Raw genomic sequence first — 27,802 nt, 5'->3', positions numbered from 1 at the left:
GAAGTCACCGCAAATGTGAATGTTAGCAGAGGGATGAGGAGACAGGATGTGATCAATTTCCTCTGATATACTCTTAAAGACAGTAACTCCGCTGTTGTGGGGGCGATAGAGGGTAAATATAAATGCGGTGGTGTAAGCAAGTGCAACCCGGAAGCACATATATAGTAGATTAGGGTCTTCACTGGAGATATCCCTGCCACATGGAAAGCCATCTTTAATGTAGGCACATATTCCATGCCCGTGGCGATCTTGGGGGTCAGATTTAGATGTTAAGTTAGAGTATCCTTTAATTATGAACTCATCTATTCCAGTTTTGCTTAGAAAGAATATGTCAGGTTTTGTCTCCTGTAATTGGGTTTCAACCTCTACGTTGGAGGATGGGGTTCTAGGTTTATTCGTGTTTTCTTTTTTGAGATATTTCATATTGAGGATTTTGGGATTTGTGGAACAGATCAGCCAGAATAGAGAGGGAAAGTAAGAGGGGAAAGACGGGAAAATCTTTTTTTTTTTTTTTTTGTAGCACATAAGGTAAAGCCATAACAATTACCCACTAGTATGGCATCGAGAGGTCCCACCAGAGACTATTGCATGGTCCAGAATCCATTCACCTAATGGCAATACAGCAGCCCCAGTACTTTGAACCTGCTGCTAGGACAGCCTCCTTAGTGGTTATTCCAAGGTTCGGGTCCCTGACTATTAGGCGGTTAATGTCAGCCCAGATGAAAACGTTTACCTCCAGCACCCTTACTAGTGACATGGCCACAAGGATAGACATAGAGACAGAAAATTTCCGACATCTCAGACTACTTACTATTCACGAAGTACTACCAACCTGGGAAGCAGCTTTTTATTCACCCTTTGTCAGAAACATTACCCATTAGAAATGAGGACTGACAGACAAAAAAGGAGAAGCGATAGTTACTGGAGCTGCCAATAACACATCCACTGCATCATCTACTCTCCATTAAAAAAAAAAAATGGTAAGAGGGACTTATTTATATCTACTTTGTATAAGTCCTTTGCCCATTCCCAGTGTAGAATAGAATTTGAAGATAGTCTCCCCTCCCATATTAATCCGGGAAGTTTTTTTTTTTTGCTTTAGGTACCTCACAATAGAACCTTCGAGATTCACCTTATTAGGTTTCAATAATGCAACTTGTGAACAGCTTATGTTTTTAGATTGGGGGCGTCTTATTTAAAGGCTGGTTTAGGGTAATACCAGGCGTATTTAACAAAAAAGTTTTAAACACGAGTAATAAGACATAATAAGTAATCTTAAGGTGTTTCAATTTTTAGCAAGACTGCAATAAGAGAACAAAGATAAATAAATAAAATACATCTATATATATATATATATATATATATATATATATATATATATATATATATATATATATATATTTACATTTTCTTTTTTTTTTTGTGCATTTAACCATAAGGGATTTACTCCTTTTGAGTTTAGATGGTAATTCTTGCATTTCTGTTGCAGTCTCCAGGTTTACCTCAGCTTCTACCTGCTCTAAGTTTTCATTTGTTACTGTAGGATTTGATCATTCATTTGTTACTGTAGGCTTATTTGATTATTCATCAAACAGGCTTGAAAGAAATAGTTTTACTTTCACTGTGATCTTCTTGACAGAGCTTCACAAAGTGTATCTTGCTGATTCTGCTTCATTATGATCAGTAGAAAGTAGAAGATGTAGAATCTGATTCTTAATACTGTTTTCCATGTCATTTTTTTTTTTTAAAATTTGAATCTTTGATCTAGGAAAGTAGACATACAAGTTTTTATCATTTAGATGGGATGAAAATCTTGTTTCCACTGATTCACTGAATTGTTTAACAATGGTAAGGATTTCACCAAAATCAGAAATATCAGAATTAGATTGGACAGCTTTTGAAAAGAAATAACCTCAAAGCTAAAATTGTAGGTATTATCATCAATATGATGAAAGTTCTGTGACTTGCTTCTTTGGTGATTTCTTCAAATTAAGAAACTTAATATATTTTCGAACAAGTCCCCATTGGTAAGTTGTTAAGGTAGAAATCTTATAGCATCTTAAATTCTTATATGAAAAAAACAAACAAATCTCTTATTAAAAAATTTTGGTTTGTGCAAATCATTCTGCTTCACATATATTCCATGAAAAAGTCATTTCTGATTAATGTTTACCAGTTAAAAATATTCTGTTATTCTGAAAAACAGCTAAGTTCATTTGCTTATTTTAAAACTGATAAGCATTAATCATGAGGCTTTTTCTGGGCATTCAACGTAAAGCAGAATGGTCCACACTAACCAGAAATAAATCATTTTAAACAATCACAGCATTTACTTGAACAAAGCTAAATACAAAAATAAAATAAAAAAAAATAAATAAAAAAAATCAACAGTACTTATGCAGAGAACTTTTTCGAAACCCATTTCTTAACATGTGGAGGAGAGGGTGTTTTTCTAAGTAGTTTGTACTTTCATTTAACAATTTAATAAACAATGGAAAACAAGTGATTTGTGCCACAAGCATTGAAGGACAACTGAAGTTTTTTCTCTATATGTGTTTGACTGGGGAAGGGGTTGAGGGAACCACCTCAAATGAGGGAATGTGATCAGTACCAAGCAAAGAATTCAACAGAATCGCAAAGAAATACTAATTCTATAAAGAACTTGATAACAAGCAACTCTCTTTTATTAAAATTAAATTGATGTTAAATAGTTTACTTAATTACATCGGCATGATAAAAAAGTGAAAACACTACATAAAATTTACATTTTTTTGAGGATACTATTTAAGAAGTACATGGTATAGCATTCTACAATATGTATTGATTAGGCATCCAATATTCCAGATCTATATTTTAACAGTTTTTGTGATGTGTGATTTTAATTAGTATATGTATATTGACATAATGAAGTAAGTTGCAGTTGGAATTGTTTTTAAAAAAATAGGCATAATAACCATTATGTATATTAAATGCCCATATTTACTGTCTTTTAATTCAGTTTTATGCGATGATACTTTAAAAATGGTCCATCAGTTCAATTTTGTTCTTATGAATGTGTCGTTTGCGTGACACTGCTGTCCGAACTTTCACTTTCTGGTCACCACTTGACGCGTCTTCTCTCCACTCCAAAATGAACTTCTGCAACTTTAGCTTTTCTCTCCCCGAATCCGACTTTTCTCTTCTACAAATACAACTTCTCTGCTCGCAATCTAACTTCAGAATGCCTTCCTTCCCCAAATCACTCCTCTTTTATTTCCAATCAGGAGCATCTCATTTGCATACCTCGTGGTCACCCTGTAGGCATATAAAGAAACAGGGCAGCCATTTTTGTTTCTTTCTTCTTCATTATGAACACAAGGTAAGCCACACAAAAACGCGGTCGGTTGTTCTTGTTTCTTTTTTCTTCATTTACACCACACGCCCCCCTGATCTTCGAGATCAATAGGATACTTCGTAATCCTCCATCCAAGCAGGCCGCCTCCTCTCACGTCGAGGCCTCTGGGGGACAACTTCTTGGGGGTTAACGTTTTCAGGTTCACTACAACGCGGGCCTAAGTCAGGTCGAGCAGCATCATTTGCTTCTCGGTGGCCCTCGATTTCCTCTTCTTCACTGCCCTCACTGCATACCGGCAATGTCACGCGACGCAGGTCTAAGATATGCCGGGGAACGCCATTCACCATCACATTGTTCTTCGACTGCAATCCTGTTACAACCCCTCTTTTCCAACGAGTGGTACACTGTGCATTGGGGGGTTTCACCCACACCTCTTCACCTACTTTGATAGTGGCTTCTTCACTCTCAATTCCTGCTGTTTTGTTGCACGGATGCCGCCACTTATATGTGAAAACGGCCCTATGAGGCACAGTTGTCTCATCTTGTTTGGTCTTCGGCGAGATGTTATACCAAAACACCGCCTCTATGGGTGATACGTTGCTTTTTTCCGCAGCGGCTTTAATGGTGCGATGATTCCTCTCCACTATTCCGTTGCCACTCAGCCGATACGCTGCTCTGAAAAATTGCCTTACTCCCTACTTATCGCACACCCCTTTAAAGGCTTCTGATCGGAAAGCGGGGCCATTGTCCATTAAGAGTTCCTCAACCGGCCCTCTCTCCAAAAATATCTCCTCGATGACCCCTCCGATCGCCCATGCAGCTTCTGCTCTGATCTCTCTCCAGATGGCAAACCTTCCCGGTCCACAGTCGACCATCGACAGATACAATTTGTGGCGATAGTGTGTCACATCAATGGCCAATCGCTTCCAGTCCTCTGCAACGTGTAGCTCTCCTGCTTCATGTCTGGACGGTCCAGGGTCAATTGATTGGCACTCTCGACAGTTTTCCACCACCTCCCTAACCTCCTCCTCGGTGGTCTCCGGGTAAACCTCTCTGGCTAGGAATAACGTTCGTTCTCGACCAAAGTGGTGCATTTCGTGTGACTCTTTGACTTCTTCCCCTGCACAGCATACCGAGGAGACCTCCTTTCCCTCCTGCAGCCAGGCCTTCTTCACGCGTGTCATCGAATCCGCCTTGTTTTTTTCTGACGGGACCAACACAACAGATACTCTCAACTGGAATTCCGCTATCAGGTCGGTGAGCGCTCCGAGTCTGCGCTTGATCAGCATTTCCGCAGCACCCCTGGTCTTAACTCTCTTATCGCCAGTTACTGCCGATCGAATCCACGACGCTACCGTTGTCGAATCGGTTTTGACTTCAATTATTTTCAATCCCCATTTCAGGGCCAGATTGATTCCTTTTATAGCGGCATCTAGTTCTGCTACGTTGATATGGGAGAAGTCGTTGTTTTTTCTTAGCCACGCCACATCCTCCACAGTTACACCTCCTATCTCTAGTACGATGCCCAACGCCAGGTTATTGGCATCGCACCAAACCACACCCGCGTCTTCGCCACTGACATACCATTTCCCTTTCACTGGGTCCTCATTCCTCACTCTCGCAATGACTTCTTGCAGCATGTTCATGACCTCCTTCGTCACACGGCCCTCCCAGCCATCAGTGCCTGTTTGTTGTTTAATGAAGCTGCATGCTATCCTGAGCCAGCCAGCGATAGGATAGTGCCCGACCAGCCTCCCGCAGACTGAGAAGAGTTCTCGCCTCGTCAGCTCAGATCCGACTTCGGGTATTGCATTCCCTCGTTCGAAGACAAGGCTTTCTTTTCCATCTCGCCTTAGTTTCAACCCCAGCACCGCTCCTCCATCTAGGGCCTCCGCCGGTTTTGCAGTTAACCCATACTTCTTGACATGGCTTCTTACTTTCTCTGCTGTCACCTCCGCCTCCTCCACCAGGATGTCGTCAATGTACGAACTAGTGGCCTCCTCCACTGTACAGTCTTTACTCAGCACTGTTTTCAGCACGGCAGTCATAATTTTGGGGGCTGAACTTAGCCCAAAGCCTAACCTCGTCAGACAATACACCCGCCCCTTGTACCGGACCAGTTGGTACTGCCAGAGTTTTTCATCTACATGGATCTGCAGATATGCCGATTTCAGATCGACAATCTTAGTGGCCCGCCCCATTCTTCTCCATTTCCTCATGACCTCCTCACATACATCGATCCCCGTTCCAGTGTGGCAGGCTACGTGTCTGTTCAATTCCCTAAAATCCAGCACGGGCCTAATCTTGTTTTTGGTAGGCTGAACAACCGCCAGTAGTGGCAACACTCCTTTTTCTTCCCCTGTCCACGGTTTCAGAATTCCTTCTTTTATCCACCTCTCCACTTCTTCCTCGAATCCTTTTCTTATTTCTCCTCGCAGGGTGTTTTCATAGCAGCCCACCTTATTCTGTAGTTCTGGGGGCCCGGAGATCCATTTCCATTCCACCGTCCACCTCACGCCATCAAACTTCGCCAGGAAATCTTTGTCCTCAATGCAGCAAACCTCCGGTTTTGGGGTTCTGACGGTTCTATCACCTTCCACTCCTGCCATCCCCACTGCGCCGAGACGTCCAAACGTCACTTGGCCCCCTCTTAACGTAGCGCCCCCCAGTCGGTTAATTGCACTCATACCTATAATCACGTTGACACCACCGACCAGATGATTCAACACTAGGGCTTGCAGTCCAATGGGCACCCCTTGCACCATTACTTCCGCTGTCGTCTCTCCTAAGCATTTCACATCCCTGCCATCCACGGTCCTAATAATCCTGGTTCCGCTCCATGACCTCGCGACATTCCTCGCTAACAACGTTGTAGTGCAGCCTGTGTCGACAAGGGCTATGGCTCTCTTCCCATTGACTACCACCGGTAACCGAGGCAATGTTCCATCATGCGCCATTTCCACACAGAAGGGGTAACCACTGGTGCAATAGCTCCCCTTCACTCGTTTCCCTGGTCCCGTGCAGCAACACAATAGCGGCTAATATGCCCCACTTGTCCACATCGGTAGCACGTGATCCCTGGTCTCGGCCCTTTGCAGTCCTTGATCAGATGAGGACCCTGGCACCGGAAACACTTGATGGCAGGTCTCCCCTCCTGTCGCCTCGCCGGCTGCCTCTCATTAAAGTGAGGCCTCATGCACATATTTCCACTCACAGCTGCAGCCACGATTGGGCTTTTAACATTTTTCACTAGGACTCTGGCGTGGACCAAGAGATCGTCCACTTCCATAGAATGGATCCCCGTGATTCTCTGCATGTTCGCAGAGATGTCCTCTGGGAAGCCGTTCACTAGGTACAGCTTTACCGTCATCTCCAGGCTCCTCCCCACGTAACCAGCCAACCCTGCCAGTCTCCTGATCTCTGCCGCAAAGACGTCAACGGACTCGCCGGTCCACCTCAAACTTGACAGCTTGCCAAGTGCTTCAAATGGGCCCTCAGCGAAGGCCAATTTCAGCCTTTGCTCCACTAAGGCAAGGTCTTCCTTGTCTTCATCTCGCATCTGCTGGTAAATCGTGAGGGCTTCCCCCTCTAAGTATAGCGGCAGTAGGGTGACCACATCTTCTATCTTTTGCAGCTTCGCCACCATTTTTAATTTCTCCAGCCACTTAATCAGGTCACCCTCCCCAGTAAAGGGTCTCAACATCTGAGTGCTCAGTCTCCACTCAACCATGTTAATTTGCTTGATGAGCCGAAATAGCTTGTCGTTTGCGTGACACTGCTGTCCGAACTTTCACTTTCTGGTTACCACTTGACGCGTCTTCTCTCCACTCCAAAACGAACTTCTGCAACTTTAGCTTTTCTCTCCCCGAATCCGACTTTTCTCTTCTACAAATACAACTTCTCTGCTCGCAATCTAACTTCAGAATGCCTTCCTTCCCCAAATCACTCCTCTTTTATCTCCAATCAGGAGCATCTCATTTGCATACCTCATGGTCACCCTGTAGGCATATAAAGAAACAGGGCAGCCATTTTTGTTTCTTTCTTCTTCATTATGAACACGAGGTAAGCCACACAAAAACGCGGTCGGTCGTTCTTGTTTCTTTTTTCTTCATTTACACCACAGAATGATGCAATGTTCACTTTTCACACCTCAAAAATGAAGACCGAAATTGAATTAAAAATAATTGTACTTTTACTTCTTATTATCTTATATTCAGAGTGATGAAAACATCTTTTATGACATTTTTACTCGTTTTTTGTCAGTTGCTTTCAAAGTTGCCATATTGTCATTTACACCTGTTCTTCTTCACTCTTAGCAGGGTATCTTGTTGATTCTGTTTCATTATGATCAGTGGAAAGTACATGTAGAATCCAATTCTACATGTTTTTTATGCCAATCTTTTAAAATTAATATTTGAATCATGGATCTAGGAAAGTAGACAAGTTTTTAGATCGGATGAAAATCTTGTCTCCATTGATAACCTGAGTTGTTCAACAATGGCAAGAAGGATTCCACTAAAGTCAGAAATATTAGGAGATTGGACAGTTTTTGACAGAAATAACCCCAGAACTAAATTTGTATGTGTTATTGATATGGTTGATGTTCTGTGACTTATTTCTTTGGTGATTTCTTCTAATGGACTCTGAAACTGGATATATTTTCGAACAAGTTACCATTGGTAAGTTGTTAAGGTAGTAATCTTATCAACAGCACACATTACAAGAACTTTTCATTGTTCTTAATTTATTTTTAGCATATAATATGTTGAATTCTACCTTGTGGTTACATCTTGAATGAATTCGTTTTTCATAATTAAGCTGATCCTGTATTTCAGTTAATGTGCTAATCGCTAATAGAAAGCGATTCGAGTGAGAGACTGTATTTCTGTTAGATGTAATGGTTGTTTTCACAGACTGAATTACAATGTAGGAAAGTTATTCTAAATCACATACCCTGACACCAGCAACCATATTTGCTCTATCTGTTGTAGCTGTCCAAATTTCTGTAGTTTATGAAATGCTGTTAATTTCAGCAAGAGACAATTGAATTTTTGTTTTACTTTTTTAAATATATCGAAAATTATTTTGTAGTGAAGTACTTTTTTTAATGGAATGCTGAAATTTGATCAAAGTTTTGCAATAAGCCTATTTAAATCCGATGTCAAATGTTACAGAATATAGTTAATGATCAACAGCATTTCTCTTATCAGATAATGGATCTCTTGTGACCTGTGATCATTAATAGCCCAAACTTTCTTTTGGACCAATATTAATTCCATAGTAGTTTGGTGTTTTGTTCTTGGAATGTCTATCCCTGAATATTCATTGTGCTTCCTTTTCTCATCTGCAACTTTTGCTTCTTTTGAATGAACCTTTCTAAGATGGTTTAACATATAAGTGATTGAAAAAGATTTTGTTGATTTGCCACTTTGGTGTGATGATTCAAAATAACTTGCAAGCAGCTGAATGGTTGCCATAATGATTGAAGGTTGTTGTCAGTATTTAGTTAATTTTTTACATATTTAAATTATGTCTGCTGTCTAATTAGTATTTTATCTCAATAAAATATACATTATCTAAATCAGAAAAATAAAAATATATACATAATGGTAGCAAGAGCCCAAAAATGAGGAACAAGAGTATGACTGATGAAGAATGTCTTATTTTCGCTTCACACATCAGAATTTGATGTACAATTCCTCACCATGAAAACTGAAAGATGAAGTAATAATTTTCTTTGACAATAATTTAAAGTAAAAAAATAATGATGTTAATTCAATAGGATGAGAAAGGAGGGAAATTTTCCATATGTTTACATTTATTTGCCTCAAATTGTACTTGTAAAAATCTACATGTTAACAACGCGTCATGCTGGTTATTTGATAATATGCTGTAGATGATGCATGTCTTCAATAAATTTTCACTGGCTATGCCTGAAAGTGACACAATGTTCACCCAACGAGATTGGAGATGTGCCACTATACAACTCATGCTCTCTACCAATCCAAGTTATGATAACAGAAATATTGCTAGCACCCTCAAAATGCAAATCTGGACTGTTCAACACTTGAGGCCCATGGTGATGAAAATAAAATTTCCATGGTTATGGTCTTTGGTGTGGTTTCAAGTGAGGGCCACATCACGCCACTTCAGATCTTTGAAGTCAACTTGAAAGTAGGGATGTACAGATTATCAAATTGGCTGATTACTGATTTTTTAATAATCAGCTGATTACCGATTAATCGGCTAATTAATAGGTTTTCTAATACTTATCAACTTGTCTTTGTTTACAGTATAATTAATATTAGTATCATTTATGACAACAAAATTTGCTGATAAATCGGTATTAGAAAACCTATTAATTAGCCGATTAATCTTTATCTAAGAGTACATCTTTCAAACTCCTTGGCCTAATGTTCACAGGAAACATGAGTTGGAACAATTACATCGAAAGCATTGCCAGGGCCGTTGTGAAGAAGGTAGGCTCTCTCTACCATGCTAAAAAGCTACTAACACCCGAAAGTATCCTATACCTCTATAAGGCCACATTCGCCCATGTATGGAGTATTGCTGTCACATTTGGGCTGGTGAATCTGCTACTAGTCTCTCGCTCCTAGAAAAGGTTCAAAAGAGAGTCACCAATCTGATAGGCCATGAACTGGCATCTAAGCTTCAACCTCTGTCCCATCGATGAAATGTAGCATCCCTCTGCCTGTTCTACAAGTATTTTAATGGTGAATGCTCTGGTTAACTGCAGACACTTGTGCCCCCATGACGTAGACACCTTCGACAAACCCGACAGGCAGCTAAATCCAACCCCCACACAGTAGAGATACCTAGATGTAAAAGATCTTTCTACTCCAGTAGTTTCTTCCCCAGAACCGCTAGACTCTGGAATTCCATTCCAGGTCCCTGCTTCCCCAACTGTACCAACTGTACTGACATGCAGAAGTTCAAGTGTAACGTGAACTGACATCTTGCTGCCCAAATCCCTACATAGTACCCCAGTAGTTGTTGCCCCTGATAGTAGCCCCCCTACACCAAAGTGCCTTGTTTGGGGTGAAAATGTAATAAAAAGAAATAAAAAAAAAAAAAATGACTATAAAAAAAAATCTTTTCTACCTTTGGTTTGCAATAAAAATTTTATTACAGTGCTGGATGCAGATATAACTTCAATGACTTGGCCAATGTAAAAGGTAGTGTCATAGTAGACAGCAATCATTGTCCTTGATGCTCATAACTGAAGATATCCTGAGATGGTTCTTCATCACAACTGCAAGAGTTATCTGAATGTTCAGTAGAACAGGCAGAGGGATGCTACATTTCATCGATGGGACAGAGGTTGAAGCTTAGATGCCAGTTCATGGCCTATCAGATTGGTGACTCTCTTTTGAACCTTGTCTAAGAGCGAGAGACTAGTAGCAGATTCACCAGCCCAAATGTGACAGCAATACTCCATACATGGGTGAATGTGGCCTTATAGAGGTATAGGATACTTTCGGGTGTTAGTAGCTTTTTAGCATGGTAGAGAGAGCCTACCTTCTTCACAACGGCCCTGGCAATGCTTTCAATGTAATTGTTCCAACTCATGTTTCCTGTGAACATTAGGCCAAGGAGTTTAAAAGATGTACTCTCAGATAAAGAGTCACTGGCCATTGCTAGTGGTGGCAGAGAAGGCTTCTTGTAATTATTGAAGGAACCCAGTTTAGTCTTGGCAGCATTAACCATCCATTTTTGTCTCCATTTCACTACAGATTGGAGGTCATCCTCTAGTGTTTTTGCCATTTCTTTAGATATATGTTCATTTGTTTTCCTGTCCTGCCAGTTATAGAGTGTGGTGTCATCAGCATACATACCCATCTCAGAAACAATTTTCTCGGGGAGGTAATTTATGAATATTAGGAACAATAGCGGTCCAAGGATAGACCCTTGAGGCCCTCCCACATTTATATCATATTGTTTAGATGTACGACTGTCGAGGACAACCTGGATTTTTCTCATTGCACAGGTAGAGTCAGCATTTGTTTATAGATGAGGTTTTGAGATAATGCCAGTTTCAAGTGATGGTAGGATTTGGAGTGTTCTTGAAATATCTAGCATAGCAGAAGCCTATGAAAGAATTCTGTGAGAGTAAGGAAAGACCTCTGCCTTTAAAATATCTTACTTGTCTTTTTAAGTTGAAAGTTTTTCAATGTTTGAAAAAACTGACTTGTGACTTTTTGTATAACAAATTTCTAAATCTTATTGTTGTCAGCCCTTTTTTGTGCAAGTTTAAATTCCCCAAAGTAAAAATATTTCTGTGGCAAAAAGTTTTGTTATTAGAAACAAGACAAATATTTTTGAAATTCCTCACCGAAAAATTAGTCAATTTTTAAGCTTCTACCTTCAATGGTTACATTTTTACAGCAATTTCAGTAACATATACTTTTGATTCATTTTTTTAAACCCTTTTTTGCCCTTGTTACCAAATTGTGTGTTCGATTGCTTTTACATGGTCCACAATTGAGTGGTTTTATTAATTTATAATTATTGAAATGAAATTGATATGAACAGTTTAAGTTGCATTTCCGTGTCATATTTGCACTTTTTTCTCCCGTTGCCTCAACTAATAATTATTGCTTTCATTAGTATTGATTTTCATTTACCACAAGATGACATTACATTTATAAGGATTCTACATTATGCTATGAAATTTGGCTTCTAAACCATGATAGCAAATTTTCAACTTTCCGACAAACTTTGAACAATCATAACTCGATTGCTAATTGAGCTACCAAAATAAATTTGGTACTTTTGTTTATGGTTTACAAAAATCTATATGACCACATTAATTTTTTTTAGATATAATGAAAATAAAATTTTGGTTTTGGATACCTGTAGGACATTAGAGTGCACTCATTGAACCTGGCAGTAGAAATACAGAACATGCAGACATAAATATGATTGCATCTTTTGTATAAGTTTGTGTAGAAAATCATTAATTACATAACACATACTTTATATCAGAATGTTTTTAAAGAAATATTTTACGCTCTAGAATTTTTGAAACAAGAATTAATAATTTATATTATTTAGATTGTTCGGATTATGTGTTCTCATCTTAGAATTTTTATTCTTACATGCACCCATGGTCCAACGGATGTTCAAGTCTCACACAATAAGTTTCAATACTTCTATTGATGGAATGAGAACATTCTAGCCCTATGGATTAAACAGGATTTATGCAGCTTCCACTTTCAGGTTTGTGAGGTTTTGTGTACTGCAGCCATTCTCTAGTCCTCATAACTTCAAACGCCTCCACAATGCTGTTAAATAGGAACTGCTACTGTAGTTGGCAGGCCATGCCATTCAAACATCTTGTTAATCTTTTTCTTTTGAGATGTACAAACTAGTGTCAAGATACTGATAGGAGTAATCTCTAGTAACACTAATGGTTAGACAAAAACAAACAAAACATTAATTCTTGTTCACAGGCATGAAAAAAAAAATGAAATGATTCGTTTAAATAATTTTATTTTTTAGTCATCTGTCAGTGATTGAGTACATTATTGTAGAGCAGATGGTGTGAACATGAAGGTCATTCTCCTCTTTCTCTCCACTTTTATTCAGCAGTGGAAACAAAATAACAGAAACTTACCCCGAGTATAGAGCACAGAATCCTTCCTCGCGGAAGATCCTAACAAATGCATGAAACATTCCTCTGTATTTGCATTCTCTAAGTCTAGCATCAATGACTTGCCCCTGGATCTGTAGTCGGGTTTTGGTTGTGTCAATTGGAAATGTACCTATGATAGAATTAAAACTTGCAAATGTAAAGATAGAGAAAAAGAAAAAGCAGAAAGGGCAAAGTTATGCAACATCAATATAAGAAAAGAAATGGCTTGTTTAATCCTGTTAAGACTTAGTTTGTGGCTTTCAATTGTAGACAGGACTTTTTTGTTTCTGAGATTTTCATGGATAACTCTGAAACTTCTTGTTCTTTTGTTTTCTCATTAAATCTTTGAGTTTATATATTAGATCCATTGCTCTTTCTGCTTCTCATAAAGTTGGTTTATCATTCCAAACAATTTTTCACACATTAGTCTACAAATGAAACCTTATATGGAGTACTATTGAATCAAGCATCTTCTTTTCCATTTCTTGATAAGGTTCAGATAATGTTGCTAGTCTCAATCTCTTCTTCAAATACTGTTGGGAACGTGCTCTTCAAAATTGTCCGATTATTTCCTGCTTCATTTGTTCCAGCTAATTTGACTAATGCTACGTCATTCTTATTCCAGTAGCTTTTCTCCAAGAAAAACTGTTTCTGTCACATGATAAAAAGGTGGAACGATAAAATTGCCGCCTTAGAAAAGACCACATGATTCGATTTCTGCTTGATGAAAACAGGTTTCCTTTTTTGTTGCAGACCATGTACTAGTTGGCCAATTGTGTACGAATCCCAAAAGTGATAGGAACCTTCTATCATGTCTGAAAGTGACACAATGTTCAAGTGAGATTGGAGATGCGCCGCTTTACAACTCATGCTCTATCGATCCAAGTTATGACAACAGGACCATTGCCAGCACCCTAAAAATGCAAATTCAGATGCTTCAACACATGAGGGTACAGTTCAATGAAGTTTCCTACTATGGTTATGGTCATTGGGGTGGTTTCAAGTGAGGGTCACATCATGTCACCTCAGATCTTCAAAGTCGGATTGAAAGTCACTACCAAAGTGTAGCTGAATGTGCTGAAGAGGGGGACGATCGTGCAATCAGGTGGGCACTGGCAGACAGTGGCAATCAAGTGGCAGCAGGACTTAGCGCCGGCCCACAAGTCCAAAGAGATCCAGGCTTGGCTTCAGAAGGAGTGCTATGACTTTGTACCATTCTCTCACTGAACCTGTATTGAAGCAGTGATTGAGGCTGAAGGCAGCTACATTGAATACATGTCAGTAAGTTATCTGAATTGATTTTTTTCAATAAAAGTTTTAAACTGTAGTGTTATTTTCTTTTGGGCGACATATTTATTGTGTATTTACCCTGTATTTACTTCGAACATGCTATTTATTTTTTTTCAAAAAGTCAATTTTACACATTACCTTATTTTTCCAAATTAAAGCAACCAATCTTAATATTCTTAAAATTGTACAATAAGAACACTTTAAACTACCAGTTGTATACTGCTTTTTCAAACAATTGAAAAATTTCCTTAAAAAAATTATAAGGCATGCAAAAATACCTCAACTACTTATTAATAGTCTCAGAATTTTAGTGTTTTAACATCAAAGTTTCTGAAACTTTCACTTTTGCTAAAATCAAACTTATTTTAAATAACTTATGTTTCAAGTTCAATGTAAACAAATTTCAGCATGCAAGTGGAAGAAAAGGATGAAAAAATTGTAGAGCCCTCTCCCTTCCCTTTGCTTGCCTTTTAAAACATTTTTTATATTAATATCTAACTTTAATTTTGAAAAATATTTGAATGAACATTTTACAGTAAAATAAACAGATGGACTTTTTTCTTTTTTTTTTTTTGAAATATGGATATGAAAAGCCAACCAAACAACAATTGATATTTTAAAATTTTTAATGTGCAAAATTTCTAATCAGTGGCAGCTTGTGGCTAAGATTAGTGGGGATGCTGCTTCATAAAACTATGTTTTTTTTAAATGCATATTCTAGAAGTGTAAGCCATGTTTAGTTTCAGAACAGTTTCCGATGGTTTGCTGTTCTAAACAAGTCTTGAGAGGTGACTGGTTTGCAGTCGACAGAACAGTTTCCAATGGTTCATTGTTACACACAAGTCCTGAGAGGTGACTTGTTTGCAGTAGACAGTTCCACAGAGCAAAAGATTCTTACCGTGTCAAGACGGAAAAAACATGCAAAATTGCTACAGAACAGGTTTAATATTTATGGAGTAATTCTGGTTTCTGATTAGTTGGTAGCAAAACGTGAATTAATTCGATTTGTCAGTTTCTAGCAGCATCGTTTATAAATAGAATCGGCCGACTGTGTGGGATCATACCCCATTATGAATCAAAAATATTGCAACATTCACCCTATTTTTTATAATGGGGAAGTCCCTTGTGTTTGTTCTGCTCAAAAATAAATATATATATATATATTTTTATATTCAATTATACATAACAAAAATTAGAAATCATTTGGATCTTAAAATTTTAGCATGTAAAAAGACGCCATTTTTAATTGTGTTCAAATGTCAAAACAGATATATGTGTACAGGGAAGAGAAATAAAAGAAATGGAAGGTATTTTAACCTTAAAAAGGGGTGGGTATGTGAAAAAGAAGCCATTTCTTAAATTTGATTATGCAGTTTTGTAAAAAAAAGAAAGAAAGAAAAACGCATACATATAAATAAATATACTTAAAAACAAACATACATGCAATATGTACCCGTTTAAAGAGTTTTTTTTTTGTTTTTTTGTTAATGAAAACAATGCAAAAAAATAGGACATTTTTGAAAAATAAGAAAGAAAACTAATGTGCACAAAAAATATAAATAAAAGTCGATTGTAATTTCTGCGCGCCTTAAAATAAGCATGCAAAAAGTATTTGTCCAAATGAAAAATTACAAGACATATTTTTTTTAACTTTGCTTTTAAACTTGTTAGCATACAGAAATGGATAATATGCAATACTCTTTTTAATTAAAATTATTATTTTAATTTTGTAAACTTTACAAAATAAGAAAAAAGGTTTACGTTTTTCCTGTAAGCAAACAAACAAAAAAATAACAGTAAAGTAAGACACCAGGTCGGTTTTTATTATCGAGAATACTTTATTTTTAAAAAGTGAAGAGGAGGGGATAATATCAGATATTTATTTCCGGACATAATATAGTTAGATTTTAATGTAGCTCGCAAAAAGTTGAGTTTCTTCAATCTAGGAGGAATTCTATTTTAGTTTTAATTTAACAAAAATTTTGTCTCTGTCTGCTAACAAGTTCAATCCAAATATATAAAAAAAGAAAGTCTCCTGTGAAATTGAACATTTCCCAAATTATAACTGCATATTATCTGAACTCAAAAACATGCGGCTTTTTTTTTTCTCTCTCTAAAGTATGCATTACTTCGAGCTAATCTAAACTTAATACGTAACCCTAAAGGTATTACTTCTTAATCAGACTTTCCAATTTGATAAAAGTTCCATTATAGCATATTTATTATGGGGTGTAGCTGGAATGATCGACCATTCTAGCTCGAGGTAGATAAAGGCAAAAAGTATCCATGCATTAACATGGGAGGGGGAGACTATCTTCAAGTACTGTCCTAAACTGGGAATGGGTCAACGGACTTATAAAAGTAGATATTAATAAGTCCTTCTCACCTTTTTTTTTTTTTAAATGGAGAGTAGATAATATATGTGGATGTGTTATCGGCAGCTCCAGTAACTCTTGCTTCTCCTTTTTTGTTCTTCAGTTCTCATTTCCAATGAGTGATTTTTCTGACAAAGGGTGAAGAAAAAGCTGCTTTCCAGGTCAGTAGTACTTTGTGAACAGTAGTCTGAGATGTCGGAAAATTTCTGTTTCTATGTCTATCCTTGTGGTCATATCACTAGTAAGGGTGCTGGAGATAAACGTTTCATCTGGGCTGACATTATCCGCCTGATAGTCAGGGACCCGAACCTTGGATTAACCACTAAGGAGGCTGTCCTATCAGCAGGTGCAAAGTACCGGGGCTGCTGTATTGCCATTTGGTGAATGGATTCTGGACTATACAGTAGTTTCTAGTAGGGCCTCTCGATGCCATACTAGTGAGTAATTGTTACGACTTTACCTTATCATGTGCTACAAAAAAAAAAAAAAAAAAAAATCTTGTCTTTTTTCTCTTACTTTCCCTCTCTGGTCCTGCTCTAATCAAGTCTATCGACCTGTTCCACAAATCCCAAAATCTCAACATGACAAATCTCCAAAAACAAAACACGAATAAACCTAGAACCCCATCCTCCAACGTAAACCCCTACTACCAGGTCTCCTTCTCCAACATCAAGGGTCTAGGTTTCAACCTTCGAGAGGTTGAAACCCAATTACAGGATATGAAACTGGACATATTCTTTCTAAGTGAAACTGGCATAGGGCCAATCACTTCCCTAGATGAATTCATAATTAAAGGATACTCTAACTTAACATCTAAATCAAGATCGCCATGGGCATGGAATATGTGCCTACATTAAAGATGACTTTCCATGTGGTAGGGATATCTCCAGAGAAGACCCTAATTTACCTTATATGTACTTCCGGGTTGCACTAGCTTACAGCACTGCATTTATATTTACCCTCTATCGCCCCCCACAACAGTGGGGTTACTATCTTTAAGAGTATATGTGCGAAAATTGACCACATACTGTCTGCCATCCTTCGGCTAACATTCACATTTGCGGTGACTTCAATGTCCATAATGTGGAATGGCTGACCCACTCAAATAAGACTGATGACGAGGGGAGGTTCTGTCATGATTTTGCCACTGCCTATGACCTCACTCAGATTGTTCACAAACCCACCCGTGTGCCCGATATTACCAGTCAGTATGCAAGCCTTCTAGACCTTTTCCTACAACTTCCCCTGAACTATGTTTATGTTCCGTTCTATTTCCTCTTGGATCCTCCAACTACTCCGTTGTATCAGTTAAGATAAAAATGAAATGTAATAAGTCTTCAGAGGTACCTCTCCACCATACTGTATATTGATACTGTATGGCTGACTGGGATAGCTTCCGTACATTCATATCCAATCTACCTCTCCATTCCATGTTTAAAAAGGATGTGTCCTCTATAGTATCAGACCTGACAGAATGGTTAATTGTAGGCATAGATCGATTCATACCATCTAAAAAATTCCAACAAAAACCTAACAGCCAGCCATGGTTCTCCTCAGAATGTGCTGCTGCCATCGCACACAGAAATCACTTTTTCCATAGTTACCAACATAATAGATGTACTGAGACTAAAGCTGCTTTCAGGATTGCCAGCAACCACTGTAAAAGAGTAATAAAAAATGCAAGAGAGCTATATACTCAGTCCGTTAGATCCAAAGTAGCTGAGCAGCGGCTTGGTTTTCACCAGAAGTGTGCGTTCTATCCCAACCATCATCAATGGACCTGAGGTCATCTCGTCAGCATCAGACAAGGCCAAACTATTTGCCAAGAACTTTGCAGCTAATTCTACCCTATGCGACGAAGGCATCAACTTCTATAACAGACAACACACTATGCAACATAGAAATATCTGTGGATGAGGTTGCCAAGCTAATCAAGAACCTTGATTCCAGTTATAGTGCTGAAGAAGCTCCAACCAGAACGGCATTCCAGTTATAGTGCTGAAGAAGCTCCAACCAGAACTTGCCCCCATACTTAAAAAACTGTTTAAACGTTGCCTCAAGGAGAAGTGCTTTCCAACACCCTGGAATACCTCATCAGTATGCCCTGTATTTAAGAATTTAGGTGAAAAGTCATCTCCCTCTCAGTACAGACTAATAAGTCTCCTGTGTATCATGAGTAAGTTGTTGGAATTCATATTAAATAAAGAAGTAGTCAACCACCTCAGCAGAAACAACCTTCTTAGTGACATGCAATATGGTTTCCGCTCCGCAAGATCTACAGCAGATGTTATTATATATAATGGGGGTTATATCCCATAGGATTAGTGAATCTCTTGACAAAGGCTACCTTTCTAGGGCAATTGCTCTTGACATATCGAAGGCCTTTGATAGAGTATGGCATAAGGGCCTACTTCACAAGATTTCCAACTATGGTATCACTGGTAATGTTTTCTCAATCATTAAATCATTTCTCTCTGATAGGTTCATAAGAGTAGTGGTTGATGGGCACAAATCAGAGGCCCACAGTATTAATGCTGGAGTCCCTCAGGGTTCCATCCTGGGCCCAACTCATCAATGATCTCCCAAAATACATACTATAATCATTCGTTGACATCTATGCTGATGACATGACCATCTATGGCAACACATCAAAGGCCGTAAATGACAAGGTTCTCTCTAATTCTCTCTCTTCTGATCTTGAGTACGTGGTATGGTGGGGGAAGAGGTGGTTGGTTACTTTTAATGCATCCAAAACCAAGCTTCTATCTTTACATCATAAACGCTCTGATCCCCATCTGGCATCAATTTAAATGGATGGCTCTCGTCTTGGAGAGCCTCCATGTTTTGATAAGCTTTTGGGTTTGACCTTTACTCCTGATCTGAAATGGAACACGTACATCAGGTCTGTTGCCAAGGACGCTGGGAAAATGGTGGGATCCTTCTACCACTCCAGAAGATACCTTACTACTAATGCAATTCTCTATCTGTATAAAAGCCAAGTACGTCCAAGTCTTAGTGGGGGATGCCCTTTTCTCTTCCCTGCAACCTCTTTCTCACAAAAGAGACGTTGCGAGCCTGTCTCTGCTTAATTATTTCTATGGCAAGTGCTCATCTGAGCTCCAATCTATGGTCCCCCCTTGCCAAACTTTTACGAAAAACACCTGTCTAGCTGAAACCACTAAATAATTTTCCCCACTCTATCTGTGCCTAAACCAAAACGTAGATTCCATGAACAAAGCTACTTTTTTCAGAACTGCACGCCTGTGGAACTCTCTTCCGTTTGCCTGTTTTCCATCTGACTGATTTGGTTGTCTTCAAGTCCAACGGTAACAAATTCTTGATGAGCCATCCCCTTAAGTAATTCAATTCACCAAATTTCCACTATTAACGATTACTATGATATTATCCCATTGACTACTATACACTTAATAACACTTATCCTTGAGTGGCCTCCGGTCTTGATAAGTGGTGACCCCTATGTAAAAAAACAAAAAAATTAAATGATAAAGTTAAAATATGTATTACAAAAAACAGTTTTATTTACAAGGATATTTTGTTATACAAACATAATTGTAAATAAAACTATTTGTAAATAAAGACCCTTTTTTTTTTTTTGTAAAGTAGTTTGTAGTTTGTGTTATTCTGTCGTTTATTGACAGCTGAGCTGGAGCTCCACTGTACCCAGGCTGTCCACTGTACCCACACAGAGGTCCAGTCCACTAGTCCATGCACTTTCTGTTCATAATACTCCTGAAAGTTCTCAGTATCCATCCTGTTAGTTGTCTTGCATGGAACTGTTACATCGCTGTAGTGTCGTCAATATGTTGCTCGTAGAAATCCCTAGATCCTTCACTACTTCCTTTGATGTTATTTCTTGTTGGCCACACCAGTACCCAGATTTTTCCCCGTAGAAGGTCTTTATTACCGTACTGTAGTAGTTCAAATTTGTCTTTGTTTGGATCCATGTTGTCATTAAGTAAAAAGTTTTCAAAAAAAAATTTTCTTTTTGCAAGGCCTTTACATAGTATTTATTCAGTATACATCTTAGTAGTCTTTCGTCAATTAGTAATACTATTTAAATGGTAGCAAAAACTAAATCACAAGGTTCTCAGTTTTCATCTTGATTTTCTCAGTGGACATTTTTAGCAGAATATGACCCTGAATTCTATACTTTATATCACCGTCATTTCAAGAACATAGTAAACAAAATAATAGCATACACAGAGTCCAAAGCAAAGACTACATTCGATCAGGATCAGAGGGAGACCAATCGCTGTGAAGAGTGACAGCTGTCCACCATCCTTTGTGGCGCTGTCTAATTCTCACATGCACACAAGAACACACTAAATAGATGTAACAGTTCCATGCAAGTTTTTAAAAAAATATGTTTGCATAAATTTGAGGATGGCTACCATCATTAAACTGATGGATTTTAAAATGTACACATAAAAGGAAAGAAAATAAAATAAAAAGAGGAACATATTTCATAAATATCGATTGAGCAGAAATAACTTGGTAGTGCTGCAGTTCCACAGTTCTATACATGGGCCACCTCTGTTCCTATGATACGATATTATATTAATAAAATCGTTGGTACTTCTATTTTTAAAATGATATACCTTTTTAAAATCAAGAATGTACTTCGAAAAAACAACTTTTTTTTTGTGACCCTCATATGTGGTTTTTATTCATAAGTTATTTTAATGCCATGTAAATTGTAAGTAATTTAAATGTGCTATTTGTGCATAATTTAAACTAGATGTAACTCAGCATCCAATTGGCTTTGCTTGGAACATGATATCATGCACTCAGGTTTGATTACGATCTGACGTAAGAAGACGTCGATCAGTCACTCAATACACTGCAAAGTAGCAGACAAACTTTTTGAAGCAAAAATAGGAAAATCATTAAATTCACTGAACAGCACAAAATCACTAAGCAGCACACATTGAAGCAGTCCTTTTCTGAAAACTGTGTAAACAAAAAAATGAATACCTCCAATTTAGAAAAATATTTGATGACGCCGAAAGGAGTGGTCTCATATTGTCAAAAAAACAAAACAAAAAAAACAATTGCTGAAACAAAAATAAAAAAAAAAAACGTGATTCTTGTGGCAACAAATGCATAACTGCCAAAATAAGTTACTTTCAATATCCTCCTGATTCTTTTCAGTTATCCATAGTCTCCAGCTGTCAAACCTAACAATGCTGATAACTGAATAAATAAATAAGTAAATAGATATTTTAAAGTACATTTATTTTGCCCTTATGATTCAATCATGAGGTTAAGTGGCAGTTTTAGTTACTTAGAACTGCTTTAAAGCTTCACCCTCACTCATTTTTCAACAAAATTTCAAACAATTATTACATTTTATAGATCACCTTCTTAGCTATATTGTAAAAAAATTTTTTTAATTTTCGTTCAGTAAAACAAAAGTTATGAATTTTCTGGTGTTCAAAATTGGAAAACTATGTAAGTAGGTGAGTGACGCTTTTTATGACAGGTTTCCACAGCAACCACGTCGCTCCAGCGACTACTGTTGCTACTAATTCACTGCTGTTTCGAAAAGAGAAGCACCAAGTGAAACAGAGATAAGGAAAACATGAAAGGAAGATAATTGGGGTATTTTATTTAAAGCAGATAAGTGGCATACATTGTTATTATATATGTGTTTATGGGTGCAAAAAAAAAAAAAATAAGACTGAAATTAAACAAAAAACAAGTGAATTTATTGGAAGCCTGGAAAAATCATAGATTATGATAAAAAAATGCGAGCATGAAAAGTAATATGGTTAAGCTTAAACATGGAAAAGTAAAGGACTTGTTAAAACTAGAAAAGAAAAGGACAAGATATTCTGGTAAAAAATATAATAAATTTATAACTTAAAATATTGCAGCATTAAGTTTTTTTTTTAAATTCAATTTATAACATTATATGATCAATTCTTAATGCTGCAATATTTTAAGGTATAAATTTATTGTATTTTTCACTAGAATATTGTGTGCTTTTAAGAAAAATTATGTCATTTTTTGAAGATGTCTCAGCAGGGTTTTCAAATTAATACATAAATACATTGACATGGGGTGTCTATTCTGAAAGTTGTTCTTAATATTAGGATGTTGGGGCTTGACCACCAACAACAACTGTAGTTTCATTTTTTACAAGGGGGAGGGCATGCTTCCACCAGGTAATGCTAGTAACACATAATCCTTTTTCTTTTTCATTCTGATTGTCTTTGTCCTTATTTTTTTTAACAGAATAATTTTAGTCTGGACAATCTAACCAATCATATGAAGAAAACAATTGCAATACATACATATAGGTTTCTTTTTGATTATATATATATATATATATATATATATATATATATATACATATATATATATATATATATATATATGAGAGGGGATAAAATGAGCAAGTGTTGAATTGTATGAAAGATGAAAAATTGTGCAAGTGTTATGTTGTATGAAAGACGAAAAGGTGGAACTTTTTGCAATTTCCGTGTTCGGCTTACATTCTTACAAAGTAATGAAATGGAGCACTGCTCTGCCCTCTCCATCCAAATCGAACACCGAGACAATGCAATCTGCGCATCGGAAGTAGGTGCATGTGGTCACGTCTCATGCCTACAGTGAACACGTAGGTATAATCTACCCAGACTTAAATACATTTCCCAATGTGTAAATTGTTGGAGTATCCTACCTTTATCACTTCAACATTTTCAAAACAAATCAATTGATCTAATATCAAAACTTCCCAAATTAATTTCCATCATAATTTTCTTCTATATTAAAAGTCCAAGAAAAATTATGAAGTATTGTTAGAATTATTTGTACTCAAACTTTGTAAGGTAATTTGCATAAAGCCACTTATGCAAATTACCCACTATTACTTGGAGTTGCTTGCAACAATAAAAAAGAAAAAAAAAGATTAACAGCGAGCACTTCTCAGAAATAACTCTCTTTTTCTGCAACAAACAGAAACTCCTCCAGAACAACTGTTTTGGAAACTTTAACCTTTACTTGTAAATATACGTTATTTTAAATACAAGAATTTTATTGTGTTATTCTTTCTCAAAATTAACCAAGTTGTTCGGATAACAAGGAACCAAGAAAAGAGAGGCGCGTTAGAAATAAAAAAAAATTTCTAACATATTTCCAAAACAGTTAACATTGTGGTATTCGCGTCCATAACATTTAATATGGATAACCAACGAGGAATGAACCTTCTCCAAGTGATGTTACCTCAAGTTACCTCAAGGATGGATACTCCACAAGAGAGAAATTATTATTCTGGATCCAAACTAACGGTATACTATGACATATTCAAAAAACTTTTATGGAACATACTTACTCGAGTTTTATAAAACGTGAATTTGGGACGCTCAAAACGTACAAAAACTCTACCCGCGTGGATTAAAAACAAAGTTATTTCATTGCACTTGTAAAAAAAAAAAAAGAAAAAAAAAGTGTTTTGACAAAACTCTACCCGCGTGGATTAAAAACAAAATTATTTTATTGCACTTGTATTCAAATTTCGGTACTTATTCATACCTACTAAAATAAATGGCTATTAAGGAAGACGTCACCATGGAGGGAACTCTTAAAAACCTTCTGGAAGAAGAAAAACCCGAGGATATGAATATTGAAATGATATGAGAAAAATTACTGTCTTTTAAACGAAACCGGGCTACACATAAAAGAAAAGTAACAATGTACTTTAATAGCCTGGAGACCATGTATGACAATTCTACCCTGAATACTTCCCTGTGTAAAAAACAGTTAAAAGCCATTGATGATGAAGTGTCCAAAATCAATTATTGGAATGAGGTAATTAATACCTTTTCACAAAGGGTTGATTATAGTATTAAAGACGAAGAAGCCTTGAATAATGAATTAGATAGTCAAGCCGAATATAATGTTTTTATCTTAGTGAGTACAGACAAATACGAGGACTATATAACCAGTAAAGATGACAAGACTCCTTCAACGTTGTCTATTGAAGAAACTTTAAGTGAGGGAAAACCTCCTTCTTTGAATTGCAGCACTTTTTCGGGAAATGAAAAGGATAAGTTTGCCTTTCACAATTTTTTAATTCAATTTAACAATGTGATTGATTCTAGAAGGAAATTGTCAGACTCAGCTAAACTGTCTTATTTGGTCGGTTACTTGAAGGATTATGCCTTAAAACAAATAAGACATTTGTCAATAACCGATACGAATTATAAAATTGCTTTAGATTTATTGAAAGAAGAGATTTTAGATAAAGTATATATTATCGACGAAACATTAAAAAACATATTAAAAGCTAAACCTGATGAGGAATATAGTCCAGAATATTTGAATGTTAAATATTATATATATCAGAAATAAGGGCCTACTTATATGAGCTAAAACAATATGAAATTGATTTTTTGGAAGAGGGTTTTTCTGGAAATATTCTAATTAGTCACATTATTATGACTAAACTTCCCAAAGTAGTTGTTAAAGAATTAATTAATAAAGTTAATAATAATTATCCCAACTTAAAGCAAATATTTGATAACTATAGGGATATTTTAAAAACTCTAACTCGGACTTTAACTGCAAAAAATATTGCTAAGGATAAAAAAAAATTCAGTAGTTATGACTTTAAACGTAGTTTTAAAATAAACCCAAAAGATAAAGTACCAACGGTACAAAATTTCAAAGTACAAGCTATAAAAAAATCCGTGTGTAAGCTATGTTCCTCGGAAGGACACTACTTCGGAAAGTGTGAAACTTATCCTAATTATGAGGCTAAACTAGCAAGAATCTTAGAACTGTCCTTGTGCACCAGATGTGCTGGTTCAGGTCACAATGAATCAGAATGCTATGGAAAAAAGGGGTTCTTAAAGTTTCCGTGTCTCACATGTAAAAAAAAAGAACATGTAACTTCTTTGTGTCCTACTCAAAAGGCTGTTCAAACAAACTTGTGTTATGCCTTGAAAAATACGGACACTTGTAATATGTTACCTACTATGACCCTAAATTTAAAATGTGGTCATAAACAAAGACAAGTTAGGTGCTTAAAGATCTTTTATAACAAAAGAAGCTGCTCTAGCATTATCCCCAAATTATAATGAGTTGTTCTCATCAGAGCATGAGATACATAGTTATTTAGGACGGCAAGTTAAGAAATTTAAACAAATGTCTACTGGGGTAAAATTAAAGAATAGAATGTTTTTTGTTCCGCTATTGGTAGACGAAAGCATGAATATAAATTACACGATGTACGGAATGAAAGATGTAATTAATAAATTAAAATTACAGGGTGTAAATCTGCTTGATGAGTCCTTTTACTTAAATAAAGAACACGACACTATTGAAATAGATATGCTCATGGGGATAGACATATCTTTCCTTTTCCATAAAAAAGATAGGGGGTGGTTATAACTTTATCATAGATGATAGGGTAGCTCCTATTGGAAACATTTTCAATTTTATCAGTTCAGTCGAGAGAAATGACTTGCTTAACACTCAATTAAAACCAATAAAAAAAAATAATAAAACAGTAATTAACCTAATAATGGATCCCCTTAAATCGTATTTCAATCCCTTAGAGAATATTTTATCCGACAGTGAAGTAGACAACGGCTTAGAAAATCTCTTTAGTCTTGAATCTATGGGAATAAGGCCCAATGATCAAGAATCTATTTCCTTTGACAACAAGCAAATAAGTAAATTTAGGGAAGGAATAAAACAGATCGATGGGCATTATTATATAGAATTGCTCTGGTATCCTGATAGGATCGAAAAAGTTCCATCAAACCATTTCATAGCTCTCAAGGTGTTAGACCGAACAATGAACTTTTTAAATAAAAGAGGATTAACTAAAAAATACGATGCAATCTTCAGCAAACAACTAGAAGATGGAATCATCGAACAAATAGAAGTTAATCCTTCAAATTACTATAAATATACGTGGATTCCCCACAGACCCGTTTTAAAAACTGCGGAACAAGTGACAACGAAAATAAGGCCCGTCTTTAATTGTTCATTAAAGACAAACAAGGAATTACCTTCAATTAATGAAGCAGCCTATACAGGTATAGATTTAATGGGTTCTTTATTGAAGTTGTTGCTTTACTTCAGAAGCAACAAATATGTGATGTTAGGAGATATTAAACAGGCCTTCTTAATGATAAAACTAAGTAGTGAATACGACAAAAATAGGTTTTGTTTTTTTTTGGAGAAGAGAAAACAAACTTATTTGTTATAGATATAAAACGATAGTATTTGGCTATACATCATCGCCTTTTATACTCCATTATGTAATGAACCATCATGTTAAGTCTTACCCTCAGGATAAATGCAGCAAAATATTGGGCAATAACTTTTATGGGGACAACTTGGTAACTGGCAACAATATAAATGAAATGCAAGATTTGTATAAAAAAAAATGTTTTGTTAGAATGCAGGAAGGAGGCTTCACCTTACGATCTTGGAATTCCAATTCTGATGAATTAAGAAACCTAATGAAGGCTGAAGGTAGATTGGTAGAACATGGCTGTCAGGATGAAAAAGTGTTGGGATATAGATACAACACTGAGAAGGATAGTTTAAGCTTAGCACCTTTTACGTTAAAGGAAGCTTACACAAAGCGTCTAGTACTTTCACAGATTTCCAAAGTGTATGACCCCCTAAATTTTACCTTGCCTGTAAGCATAAGAGGCAGGGTATTAATGAGAAAAATTTGGAAATTAAATATAAATTAGGATGAAAAGGTGCCTAAAGAAATAAGTGATGAAATGAAAATAATAACTAGAGATTTCGAAATGTTGCCAGAGTTGTCTTTTCCAAGAGCTGCAATTAATGATAATGAACCTTATTCTGTGATAGTTCAACAGAAGCTTATGGGTTCGTAATATATGGCTGCTCAAACGAAAAAACAAGTTTGTTTTTATTTGCTAAATCTAAATTGTCCCCGTTAAGGAAAGGTAATGAACTTAGTGTCCCTACTTTGGAACTAATGGGAGTAATACTGGCATTAAAATGTCTTCCAACATTAATTGAAACTTATGAAGATATTCAGTTTCAATTTATTAATATATGCGTGGATGCTCAAGTGGTTTTAAATTGGCTAATCACAAAAGAAAGTAAAGTAAAATCTAAATTTGTTAAAAA

The 27,802-nt window shown here is 36.6% G+C and overlaps 1 protein-coding gene across 3 annotated transcripts in view; it reads right to left on the bottom strand.

Moving 5' to 3' along the window:
* The window catches only part of LOC145287837 (kidney mitochondrial carrier protein 1-like), a 350,123-nt gene that overhangs the window by 264,621 nt on the left and 57,700 nt on the right, over positions 1–27,802 (bottom strand). For all 3 annotated transcript variants that reach the window (XM_080135708.1, XM_080135709.1, XM_080135710.1), the window contains exon 3: positions 12,972–13,119. In XM_080135708.1, the coding sequence (XP_079991834.1) occupies positions 12,972–13,119 (148 nt within the window). The remainder of the gene's footprint in view (positions 1–12,971; positions 13,120–27,802) is intronic.

This window comes from Euprymna scolopes, chromosome 11 (assembly GCF_053919585.1).
Source record: "Euprymna scolopes isolate OS-2025 chromosome 11, ASM5391958v1, whole genome shotgun sequence".
NCBI classification, from domain to species: Eukaryota; Metazoa; Mollusca; class Cephalopoda; order Sepiida; family Sepiolidae; genus Euprymna; species Euprymna scolopes.
This window is presented reverse-complemented; position numbering and strand designations above follow the sequence as displayed.